Source organism: Stegodyphus dumicola, chromosome 4 (assembly GCF_044657685.1).
Source record: "Stegodyphus dumicola isolate Sdum_Otavi_A_Nest chromosome 4, ASM4465768v1".
Lineage (NCBI taxonomy): Eukaryota > Metazoa > Arthropoda > Arachnida > Araneae > Eresidae > Stegodyphus > Stegodyphus dumicola.
This window is the reverse complement of record NC_140771.1, coordinates 92,909,424-92,923,488: the sequence shown is the minus strand read 5'-3', so window position 1 is coordinate 92,923,488 and position 14,065 is coordinate 92,909,424. Positions and strand designations below refer to the sequence as shown.

Sequence of the window (14,065 nt, the reverse complement as noted above, 5' to 3'; positions counted from 1 at the left end):
AATTATGAATTTTATATGTAAAATAAAAAACTTGGTTGTATAAGTGGTCAAACGTGTTCCCTTCTTATTTATTTTCAAAAACTGAGAATATACTACTGTACTACTTGCCAACATATAAATGAATTCCCAAACAAAGCAATTATTCTTAGTACAAAAATGCGTAGATGAGAATATACTACTGTAAAGGCCCTTATTTTCGCGAGCCCGTCGTAATTGTGAAAATTAAAGCCTTTCGAAATACATTTATTTTTCCACCTCAAATAATAAAAAAATCAGAAATTTTTCACTTACCCAAAATTTAATGATTTATGGCACAGTTATAAGCTTTTTCTTGACAACTTTCTTTCTTATAACTATTTTTTGGATAATATACAACTATATTTCTCGAATATAAAACAATAAAATTAATAGAAGGCAGCTCATTCACTTAGAATGCTATTTATACCAGCTTCTTTGAAACCATTCAAAATTATTTCATGTTTGGCTTCAATACCCTTAGAACAAGCCAAGAAGCGTGAATCAGTTTTAGTTGCGATATTTGCATGTCCACAGATTCTTTTTTCTCTAGAAATTAAAGCTCATTAGAATACCACTCAATAAACTCATTCTTGAGCAAACGCTTGAACTCGCCATTTACAGTTAAATCCAAAGGTTGAAGCTCTCCTGTGCAGGAAGCGTGCATAAAAACTGGAATAATATTCCTCTTCTCTAGTTCAGTCAGAAAAAAAAGGATCTTGGTGTGCCTTAAAAACGTCGAACAATTCAATCAAATTTTTCAACTTCTTCAACTTTACTTAGGTACTTTTGAAATTTTTCAACTTTCAGTTCTGTTTATATAAAATTCACGAAATTTTCAACTCACGAAATCACCGATATATTCATTATAGCACAAATTATGGCCCGCGAAAATAAGGGCCTTTACAGTAATTTTTGGACAAGTACAAATGAAAGTTAATGAAACTTGTATCTTCAAATCTTTGAATAAGATTCCTATCACATTACAAATTATCTCAATTTATAGATTTTCTGGTGCATTATTCATGTTAGTTTTTAACAGTAATGAAAATATTGTAAATTTGGATTTCAAATAATTAAATAGCAATGGGAACTTTGTAACAAATATATGAAATGCATAAAAAAAATTTTTTTCGTAAAATGTATTCATGGTTTGCAAGTGGCCCACGGGCTGCCAGTTTGAGACCACTGCTAAAGTATATAATATACATTATTTTAGTTAATAATACAGTATATAACATAATTTGCATACACAATACTTTATTACTGCATTATTTAATGTTGATTATTTAATGCATTATTTAATGTTTATATAACTGATTAATTAAGCTTATGCATGTCACAGAAATAACCGGTAAAAGTATATTTATGGGTGCCCCTTGGAAAAAATTGGCGATTTTTGGCGGTACATGGATACCGAGCACTACACAAAGACAAAATAACAAGACAAAGAATTGCACAAACTCAGTATCCATATGCACATTGATCTATTTTCTCTTTAAAAAAAAAAAAAAAAAAAACATCAGAGAATTGCACAAACTAGACATTGTGCACTCCCTTGATAATACAGGGGGCACCTTCAACCCAAATATACTCTAACCCAAATATCCTGTTTGATATAATGCTTGCTATTATTTATGCTGTCTTGGGAAGTACTATCAGCAGATATGAAATACCATTGTATTCATAAATACAATTTGAAGCAACAAGCACATGAAGAAAGGATGTCTAAAAAGTGATTCAGGACAAAAAAAAAAAAAAAAAGGTTATTGTTTTAAAAACTAGTTTCAGTAACTTAAAAAAAGGGTTTTCATCCGGAAGAGAACACGTTGGCGCCGTTGCATTTTTACTCGCCAAGCTCGCGGTTCATCGACGATGAGCCGAGCCATAAACGTGATTTTTAGTGCATGTAAATTCAAGTTAGCAGACAAAACAATATATTAAGCATATGGTAGTAAAAATTCACAGATAATAAGCATGTAGATGTAAAACTAACCAGTTAAACGTGATATACGAAAATAAATTTGTATTAAATTCAAGTTAGCACAGAAGCATTTATAACGGAAATAAAAATTCATTTAAAAAACATAAATTAGTATTAATATACTGAAATTAACTGATTAAACGTGATATACGAAAAAAATTTGTCTTAAATTACAGTTAACTCAGAAAACAATATATTCCTTACATCAGCAGTGGTTTGCTAATTTTGATGACTATGGCGATGCATCAAACTATTCTCTCATCTTATATAATCAGTAATATTTTTTTGTTTCAATTTAATCATCTATTTATGTCACACCTGCCATCCTCTGAAAGGCTATTGTTAGAAAAGCATTAACAATATATTATCTTGTTAAAATTTTACGCCGTAAAAATTGATTTATTCTCATAATTTTAGATGACAATAATAAAAACAAAAGCATTACTTAATTTTTCAAAATGCACATGCACATTTTTGCGGCCTACGAAAACAAATTATTTTAGAGGTTGGAAACCTCATCGTGCTCATGATTCTTAGAGCTGTTAATAATTAAGAACACAACGTGAACAGCCGTGTTACAAATTAGCATTCACCCCTCCCGCTGTATTTTCTTCCTTTCATCCCGAACCGAGAACCGGCATCGGCGAATCTTTACATTATGGTAACTTGGCGAATTTTTGGCGACCAACCCTGCTACAGCAACCTGCTAGTTTTGTTTTGGACGCCATTTTGTTTTCACAAAGTAAAAGCTTTTTTTTTTTTTTTTTTTTTTTTTACTCAACATTTTTTCCAACAATCTGCTAGCCGAATTACGCTTATACTAGAACTTTTATGGAAAAAGAATGCTTAATTACAGCGAAGATTAGGTGCGAAATTGAGAGTGCCTGCTTGCCGCGTTTTTAAGCATTCCACATAAATGGTATCGGCTGATCTTTAGAATATGGTAACTGGTAGTTTGGCGACATTTTGGAGGCGATAAAAGTTACTACCTGGGACTTTGGTAATAATGTGAGCAGTACTCAGTTCCGATTACGCATTATTTTGTGTGAGGGAAATGAGAGATCGTGGGATATGTCATGTGATATTAATGGACGAATTACGGTTCTTTAATCGGGAAAAAATCTGGAAATTTTGTATTTGGCTTTATTCTGTGTTGTGTGAAACAGTGTTCGTTAATTTTTGGATCCCATGGCCCTAACTAAAGTGAATTCGAAATGGGTACTTAGTGGGATTGAAAGGGGTAGTAATAAGTGTTTCTTTAAGGTTGTGCGAGATAGAAGTAAAGATGTTTTCTTAAGTTATTTATTTTACCTGGTACCTTGCTGTGAACTATAAGTATGATTTTAAAGATCCTGAAACAGAAATAAGAAAAGTTTATCGGACACGTAATCAAGATTCTGAAGAAGAATAGGTAAGTTAGTATTTTAAATTATTTGAGGATATTATTTTTATGCATTGTTCTAAATGTAAGGTGGAAGTAAAGTAATTTGCATAAACGTGCATGGAAATAATTAAAATATTTGACACTAAGTATTTGTAACCATTTGTAATGTTTGCGGTATGAATTAGTTAGTGACGTTTGTAATATATTAGATAATATAGAGGTAAAAGTTTTTGGATATTCTATTTATTTTATACGGGGAAATGTTCATATTTGGAAAGGGTATATACTTTTTCGCGATCAGGTAATTTCATATATCTTCTTTTTACCGGGTTTAAAGATTCAGAAAATTGTTACGCATTTTCGTCAAATTTTTCTAATTTATGAGAAAAAAGCAGTGTACATGGATATAGTGAAGAGTGTGTGCAATGCCATTTTTGTGCAATTCTGGGATGTTTTTTTAAGTAAAAATAAGTGGATGCGTACATGGTTTAGTGATATTTTAATTAAATGATAGTTATTTTATGAATTTTATGTTTGTAGGAATTTGGTATACGTTTCAGTTGAAGTAAACGTGCATGGAAATAATTTAAATATTTGACACTAAGTATTTGTAATGCTTGCGGTATGAATTCGTTAGTGATGTGTATAATATAATAGATGATTTAGAGGTAAAAGTTTTTGGATATTTTATTTATTTTATATGTGGAAATGTTCATATTTGGAAAGGGTATATACTTTTTCGCGATCAGGTAATTTCATATATGTTCTTTTTGCCGGGTTTAAAGATTCAGAAAATTGTCATGTATTTTCGTGAAATTTTTCTAATTTATGAGAAAAAAGCAGTGTACATAGATATAGTGAAGAGTGTGCGCAATGCCATTCTTGTGTAATTCTGGGATTTTTTTTAAGTAAAAATAAGTCGGCGTGTACATGGTTTATGTGTATGTGTTATTTTGAAAAACGCATAAGGAGTATGGTATTGTGCACTTTTTCCCAATTTTGCAGTGAATATTTGTCATGATTAAGCAGTTTTGTTAGATAAAATTTCTAGCATAAGTGTAATTCGGCTAGTAGATTGTTGGAAGAAGTGTTCAGTAGATAAAAAGAAAAGAAACATGGGTTAATCTTTACATTATGGTAACTTGGCGATTTTTTGGCGACCAACTCTCCTACAGCTAACCTCTATTTTTTTTTCCCGCCGCCATTTTGTCTTCACGAAGTAAAGACATGTTTCTTTTCTTTGTATCTACTGAACACTTCTTCCAACAATCTACTAGCCGAATTACACTTATGCTAGAAATTTTATCTAACAAAACTGCTTAATCATGACAAATATTCACTGCAAAATTGGGAAAAAGTGCACAATACCATACTCCTTACGCGTTTTTCAAAATAACACATACACATAAACCATGTACACGTCGACTTATTTTTACTTAAAAAAACATCCCAGAATTGCACAAAAATGGCATTGCGCACACTGTTCATTATATCCATCTACACTGCTTTTTTCTCATAAATTAGAAAAATTTCACGAAAATACATGACAATTTTTTTAATCTTTAAACCCGGTAAAAAGAACATATATGAAATTACCTGATCGCGAAAAAGTATATACCCTTTCCAAATATGAACATTTCCCCGTATAAAATAAATAAAATTTCCAAAAACTTTTACCTCTACATTATCTATTATATTACAAACGTCACTAACTAATTCATACCGCAAACATTACAAATGGTTACAAATACTTAGTGTCAAATATTTAAATTATTTCCATGCACGTTTACGCAAATTACTTTACTTCCACCTTACATTTAGAACAATGCATAAAAATAATATCCTCAAATAATTCAAAATACTAACTTACCTATTCTTCTTCAGAATCTTGATTACGTGTCCGATAAACTTTTCTTATTTCTGTTTCATGATCTTTAAAATCATACTTATAGTTCACAGCAAGGTACCAGGTAAAATAAATAACTTAAGAAAACATCTTTACTTCTATCTCGCACAACCTTAAAGAAACACTTATTACTACCCCTATCAATCCCACTAAATACCCATTTCGAATTCACTTTAGTTAGGGGCATGGGATCCAAAAATTAACGAACACTGTTTCACACAACACAGAATAAAGCCAAATACAAAATTTCCAGATTTTTTCCCGATTAAAGAACCGTAATTCGTCCATTAATATCACATGACATATCCCACGATCTCTCATTTCCCTCACACAAAATAATGCGTAATCGGAACTGAGTACTGCTCACATTATTACCAAAGTCCCAGGTAGTAACTTTTATCGCCTCCAAAATGTCGCCAAACTACCAGTTACCATATTCTAAAGATCAGCTGAAACACGTCTTTACTTCGTGAAGACAAAATGGCGGCAGGAAAAAAAAAAACAGAGGGTTGCTGTAGGAGAGTTGGTCGCCAAATTTTCGCCAAAAAAACGTTAAGTTACCATAATGTAAAGATCAACCACGGTATCCATGTACACGTCGACCTATTTTCTCTTGAAAAAACATCCCAGAATTGCACAAAAATGGCATTGCGCACACTCTTGACTTTATCTATGTACACATCGACCTATTTTCACTTAAAAAGTCAAAGAAAATTGACAAAATCCAATTCTTCTTACTCTTGTAAAAAGCGCCAAACAAATAAGTAGGCGATTCTGCACTTTAGCAGCGAAATTGTTTCTAAGTGCTTATTAGCTAAAATCACGATCGGAATTTTCCGGAAAATGTCACATGACATGTCTCAATCTCTCATTTCTCTGAGACAAAATAATCTGTGATTCGAACTGTGTACTTCTCAGATTATTGCTAAAGTCCTAGCTAGTAACCTTTATCGCCTTACCAAAATGTCGCCAAACTACCTGTTCCCATATTCTAAAGATTAGCCCCGGCATCTATCTACGAAAATATTTCTATCTATTCGTTGTTAAAAAATTCAGAAAAAATAATAATAAATAAGAGAAGAATAATATAAATCTGCAAAGGCAAACAACGATAGTGATATTTCAACAAAATTTGAACGCATGAGGAATAGTTGCAAACTTCGAACAAGCGAATAGGATAAATACTCTGGGTTACCAGGTTTGAACTATTATTGCCAAAGTTGGCGATGTTTACATTTACCGGGTTCTCTGCGGAAGTGCTTCCTAAAAAAAAATTAAAAGTTTACCAAAATTTATAATTTCTAGCATTTTTTTTTTTTTTCCTAAACAGTTTTTACACATGTAAAAAAAAAAATTAATCTTTTTGAGCTCATATTTGCAAAAGGCAAATATACAAAAGCATTATAATGAGCAAGGTACAGAAAAAATTCTTAAAATTTATTTGTAAATCTTTGATATGTGATCAAAACATAAAACAAGCAATACACAATTTTACATCTGCATTCATTTAAGAAGTTTTAGAAAAGAAAATGCTTTAAAACATTAATGGCTTGATAAAAAAAAAATATATATATTTTATGTAAAAAAAAAATTAAGGCTTTTAAATTATGTATTTAATGACTTTAGTAGAAAAATTATTATACATTTTCGTATTTCACAATGCAACAGGTGGAAGCGAAATAACCAAAATACAAAATGCATTTTTAAAAAATGGTATCTAAAACTACTAAAACATTTTTCTTTAAATAACACAAAACCAGTACTTTAAAACTTACTATGATATTCTGTTTCTTCTAATTAACAGCTCTTATAATTAAATTATGCTGATTAGTCTATTCTCATAAGTTTTTCATTTCAATCAAATGCTTAATGTTAGATTATTAAGAAACTCCTGTGTTTTTTAGAGAACTTTTTTCGAGCGAGTGACAACGATGATACCTAAGTAAATAAAATTTACTGAAGACTTATCGGCAATATGAGATTAATTTTAAATAAAAAAACTTTCATTTAATCCTTTACTTTGCGAACACCTTTCATCTTTTAAATAATTTCGGTTTATTGTATAGATTGAATAGTAACAATTACCGGTACTATCCTTAATAATAACAAAGTTTATTATTAAGAGTACATTCCAACAGTAAAATTCATTGTCATGTCACCTCGGCAAGTGTACAGAAACATTTGAAATTGGCATTTAACACACTGATTTTAAATTAAGAATAAAGATACCAGATACACAAACTTTAATGTAACAAACAGCGGGTTTTTTAAGCATAAATAAAATTCTCTTAGTCCAATTCACACAGTTTACCTACAGCATATGTTGTTTAACTTACTCATTATTCGGGTCTACCGATCCCGGTGGTTCACTATTGTTGACTTCAATTGCACCCGGCGGAAGTTTTAAGTTAAGCTTATTTTTGCCGAAACTTTTACTCATTTTTTTGGTTAGTTAGATGGATATAAGTTCCTAATCACATAATTTACAACAGAATGCACACATTACTTCTCATAATACACTTACTAAAAGTACCGACAATCTGGTAAACGAACCAGATTCAAGAAGCTTACATTATGAAGAATTATGCCGCATACCGCCACGATGCAGCAAAGCATATTGTACTTATGCTATAATTTTGATATTACAACGATATAATAAATAAATTAAAATTTATATAGTTTCGTAACGAAGGACTCTCTTGAAAAAAGCCATCTTAATTCAAAGAAATTATACGTTATTTTGTTGCTTTTAAAGAACTAATCCAACATACGTCTAGAATAAGTCTACCCTTTACGTACGGACAAGGTATTAAAATTAAAGGTCATTTTTCGCAAATCGTTTTAAAGTATTAAACACAAGATATTAAAATTAAAGGTCACTTTTTGCAAACCCTTTGAAGGTCCAATAAATTGGCTTACATAGAATTTACATCCACTTTTCACCAAACATGTTTTGATAAATAAATCAGGCACGTTATCTAATTACATGATCAATGTAAACAGCGATTCTGTGTAGTTATGAGGATATATGGTTTTCAATAGAAAAAAAAATGTTTTGTGAAATATTACACTTCATTCAATGCTATGCTCGTAAATTTCTCTTAATGAGAAATCACTGAACTTTGGCAGTTCGGTCTGGGCTCGATCAGAGCTAAATCAAAATGCAGTTGGCCTTTGTTTGATTTCAGGCAAAATAGGTGTTACATGGGTATTTTCACGGTTTTTTCCATATGTAAAGGGGACACGAGTTAATTTGCCTTCAAACATCCTCAAGAAGTTATCTCTTACGCTAAGCAAAAGCCCTCTTGCCATAATCAAACAAAATTTAAAACCAGACTCTTAATTAGGAACATTCGAGCATGTGCTGTCATACGAGAAGGTTGTTTTCCGTCTCGCCTCTTGCTCCCGCTCGTATTTTCGTCTGCGTCGCTTCCCCTTGTGGATGACTCAGCGCATACCTGCCGTTATACGTTTGGATTACAGCTGCTGTCCCTGCTTCTCGGCAAGTATAATTCGTTAGATCTCTTTCTTGCGTGTTCTTTCCAAGCCGCGGCGTCGACTACGGTCAGACGTCTCGTGAAAAATTCAGTTGCAAGGCTACTGAGAAGTTTTAAGTCTTCCAAGTCTTCTAGTAGAGCAGATTGCAACTTTTTTTACTCTTTTCTTCTTGCGCATGACATCTTGTGCTAATGTCAGGTCAAATTTACAGTTAGACCCAGCGCTTGCGTACAACGAACATGGAGGATTCAGCACACTCACATGAAACTTCTGATCATGACTACACGAAACCCTTACTATATTCTCAGTTTATTCACATCCTCAGTCATAAGATAACTTTATCGAATAATGCTAACTCCACGAGGCAAGTTGTACTCGACATTGAAAATGTCTTAAGTCAAACAAATGTTGGATTTTCACCCGAAACAATCAAAGAACTACATCTGCTACTTGCAAAAGCCATCAACCAATTAAGAGAAGAAAAAAATGCTCAAGCTACTGCATCTATCAACGAATTCAAAAGTTCTAATGAACTTTTACAGAAACAAATAAACGACTTGAAACAATACTGCGAAGCTCATCAAACTGGAGGTGAATTCCGTAAACAAAGGAAACGCCAACTAAGAAAGTCTTCAGATTCTGAGAGCGAAAATGACGAACCAAAACTTAAAACTAATAACAAATTTCAACTTCTCCAAACCGATAATGACTCAATGAACTTAGATGATATTGAAGAAGACCACCAACGCACTTCTAGTCAACCATTTATACGATATTCTATATATTCCAAAAACTACCAGAAAGAAATTCTCTGAAAATAAAATTCAAAAGAATTGATTTCCACCCATGATAGTGGATAATATTGTTAAAGCCGGCGAATTTCTTGCAAATTTAAGTAATCAAACTGGAAGAAAGATAATGGGCACTCTTAAAGGAAATAGACTACAAATTGAACCCTCAGATGCTGAATCTCAGCGCTTTATTAGCAAAATCATAGAAGAAACACGCATTAAAGCCCATACATTTCTTCTGCCTGAAGAAAAAGTGATTAAAATCGTAATCAGAGTCCTGCAGTGACCAATGTCTAAGTCCTATGTCTAATGACCTATGTCTTAAGTACCAATAGCCAAGTATTGTAACTAAATAAAAAATAAATATTGAATACCAGACGCTTTTTTTTATTTATTTTTAGTCATATAACAAAAGATAAACAAGAATCCTATTACATCTAAAAATTATTTAGTAAATTATTTTGCTAATTTTATATGAATGAGGAAACACGGTAAAAATGTTTTAATGACTGAATTCACCGTTAAAAATCAAACAAACCCCAAAATTCCTTTTTCCAAAAACTGCGTAAAATGTTTTGATTAAATATGATTTGAATACGTTTTCTGTTTTGAGTGATATAAATTAGGATATAAATACTATTAAATTAGGATATAAATTATTATTAGTAATAATTATTATTAGTAATAATTTTTATATTATATCTTAGCAGAATATCGTTTACCGTTAAAAATTATATCTAAAAGAATTAAATTTTGTAAAAGAATAAAAATATAATTAACTGTTCCATTTTGTCCTTTATGCATCTATTTATATAAAAATGGAATCTGGTTATGGAATTTACTACTTGTATATGAACTAAAAATTGGTATCTTGACAAAAGTTGTCAGAGCATAAAAAGCGTATATTCTGTGATATTAGGGTATTAATCATACTTCTGTATACGTAAATGCAGTTTATAATTACCAGCATAAGTAACATAATGGATTGTATTAAAACGACGAAAAGTGAATGCATGATCCTAAGCATTATCAAACTACGTCTCTTTATCCCGTTAAGTATTGCTTGGGTGTTAACTAACACGAGTTTTATTTTTGAAATATTATTCCAAATAAAACAGGAAGCGTTAAACGATATGCATTTTAAACAGTTTTACTTTTTTATATGCATAGAAATGTTAAGTAGTTCTAAATTGTACTTCATTTCTGAAACTTCTGCGGTACTGTTTTTAGAACAGATCAAGGACTTTAAAGAACAAGTACATTTTAGCAATATGCAACGTTAATGATATAGTTCAAATGTTATTGAACAACTCTACGATTTGTAACTGGCACTGGAAGAAGCAAAATTTATCTGATGATCCAGTCTTCATTTAATGAATTAATAGATAATGATACAGGGTGAGCTGCTGGTCAGCATGTTAGTTACATACGAACATGTTAGTTACTTTCTTTTTTTCCACCGACAGTGAGGCAGCCAATCCACTGGGGCAGTCAGCATAGGCAACTACTATTTGCTTATACAAAAACTGTACTTAAAGCTTACGGTTTATTTTAAATAAATTTCGTATACTGAATACAGCTCCTCCGAAAAGCGCTGTTTTCTATCTCATTTGTTTTAGATTTCAGATTAAAGGAAATTAATCAGTTCTGTTTCTCACTTCTAGTTTCTCACTTCTAGAGACGGGATTTCTGCCTGTTTGTTTTTCGTGGTTTTCTATATACCCAGTTTCCCACTGAAAGGGCTCCACGAAGGCCCATAGCTCTCGTATGCTTTGTTATATTTAAATAACCCTAACCCTCATACTACGACAACTGTCACACTAAATTAGGGTAGAAGATTTCGAAACAAGATTTTAAATAAGACTCCGGATCCCCACCGGCAGAGCATCTAAAATCGCTAAGCACAGCTAGCTAGCTCGACACGGGTTCAAATCCTGGCCAACGAGCTGGTTGTATGAAAGTTTTCTTGCCTTTTTTTACAAGTGGAACGAGAATATAATTCAGATCCTCTTAGAAAGTTTCCTTCCTCTTGGGCAGATAAACAATTGCGTGCTTCACCGTAATCCAATTACATTAAACCCGTCTATATTGACAGCTATCATTCTATCTTTGTAAAGAAATATTAAGGTAAAAACATGTAAATATCAAATTTTCTTTAGATTGCAAATATTTTTAAGCAATTGACATTTTAATCAGCAGATCTTTTTAGTGGACTCATGAACAACTGAAAATTGCAGCCCAGCTGGTATAGTGGTTAGCGTCGCTGACTGCCGTATCGAAGGGTCCGGCTCGAATCCCGGAGAAGGATGAATGTTTGTAAATGTATAGTGTCCGTGCAGCATGGGGGAACTCCAAATATGCAGCGAGCCAAAAGTCCTCTCGAGAGGTTGTGGTAGGGCAACAACAACTGAAAATTAAGCAAAAAGAATCTAAAATCAGTATAAAACTCTACCGAGTACTAAAGCAATCTAGCAAAACCTTTCCATCGGGCGATAAATTCTACTCATATAAGAGCAGTTGTATTTTTATAGTATTTATCAAGTTAAATTTATGAGAACCTACTCAAAGTTCGGTGTTTCAGAGCCTTCGAGATTCATCAGAATGGTGATAAGATCATTAAATGTAGGAGAGGCCAAAAAATGCTTTAAATGAATTGTTGCAAAATGCACGAAGTATAAGTAGTTATACAAATAATTAAAAATATGCGAAATTTCTTCTGATGACCTCTTTCAAACAGCATAATATTTCTGCAAAGAAGTAGCACATATTTAATTAACACATGGTATTTGGGGTTATGAACAGAAGGTCGATTCGGGGCTATGAACAGAAGATTTCTATATTACTTCCTGATAAGCTATCGAGTACAAATTTTGTAAACATATTAATTGCGGATGATAATATAATATAGTAAAACAAATTTTATAAAATTCCATTAATTTTTTTTAAAATTTAATGTTGTCACGATTTTTGCACATATTTTCATTCGCAAGACAAACTACAAAAGTCAAAACTTTAACGTTTGCACTGACGTAAAATATTCTTTTAATTGAAATTTGTATGATATTTTTAACATAACTTCTGATTTCTGAGTGAAACGTCAGAAAATGTTTTCGATTATTTGAGGCATTTATTGGAAGTAAAAAAAAAATATTATTCATTGTTATTCATTTACTTTATTGGAAGTAAAAAAAAATTATTCATTTTTGAAAAATGATTTTTCAATTGAAAATTTTCATTGAAAATGAGTTATTAAGATTAAAAAGATAAAAATTTTTTAAAAATTAAAAAAGTTTTCTAACATAAGCTTTTATTCAAAACTTATAAAATTCTTAATAAGCCAAAGGCAAAAAATAATTTATGGCATATTTTAATGGGAACAAGAGATTAATTAAACTTCTTTACAGTATTTATGTGCAATTTATATCAAGGATTATAAAAGTGCAGACACTTAAATAACGAAATCAAACAGTCGATTTCCAATGTCAAAAATATATATGGAGCGCGACTTTTTTTTTATTATTCAAGATATAAATTTGTAAATGAATTTTGTAAAGAATATTATTTAATCTCTTATTTCCATTAATCTATATAATAAATTAACGGTACTCTTCTATTATCGGGATCGGATTAAAAAATGTATGTATGTATGCATGTATATACGGATGTATGTGTTCATGTATGCGCATATATATACATATGAACGTATACATGTGTTTGCACACATATAACATTACGTGCATACATACATGCACATTACGTGCATACATACATTCCTGAATCCCTTCCGATAGCAAAACAATAGCTAAATTACTTTCTTTTTTTCAATTTATTAATCATTTGAGTTATAAATAAAAGCTTATTTTATAAAAATCTCCTTTTTTATTTTTTTTTTATTTCTTAAACGACGTCTAAAACAGAAATTTTTATTTCCTCTTCCATTAACCTTCTAACTAGTAACAAATTTCTTATTACTTTAGAACCAGTGTAAAGTCGTCGTTATCGTAAAACATCATGAAGAGTTCTTGATCGTAAAACTTCCCGCGCTATTGAGGGTCATTCATTAACTATTGTCATCATGGGTGGAGGGACGCTTGTCCCCTTAGGCACTTGGGGATGAAAGTGAGACAAAAATATGGGCTATCCGTTTTTGGCGTTTCTTTTAAGTCTAACAAAAGGACGGGTCAATCCGTTTTCAAGGAGATATTTAAAATGACAATATTACGGGAGAAACCGTTAAGAAGCTTGCATAAAAGAACGAGAAAATCCGGGTCAAACCGTTAAAGGGTTAAACTTGCCCGATCATTGTATTAGACTTATTGCTTCCTATCTCCAAGACAGAATTTTTGCAGAGAAAATTGGCAGTTCTGTTTCTTCCACGAGAAAAAATTTCGCTGGAGTGCCCCAAGGATCTGTACTTTCTCCATATTTATATAACATTTACATTTATGATATTCCTAAGGACCCACAAACTACCATTGCTCTTTTCG

At 31.6% G+C, this 14,065-nt stretch overlaps 1 protein-coding gene across 1 annotated transcript in view; it reads right to left on the bottom strand.

Moving 5' to 3' along the window:
* LOC118199164 (dual specificity mitogen-activated protein kinase kinase 1-like) overlaps positions 1–8,008 on the bottom strand; it is an 80,545-nt gene extending 72,537 nt beyond the window's left edge. Inside the window, exon 1 of the mRNA XM_085815230.1 lies at positions 7,626–8,008. Within this exon, the coding sequence (XP_085671356.1) occupies positions 7,626–7,729 (104 nt within the window). The 5' untranslated portion in view covers positions 7,730–8,008. The remainder of the gene's footprint in view (positions 1–7,625) is intronic.
* Between the last annotated feature and the right edge of the window lie 6,057 nt (positions 8,009–14,065).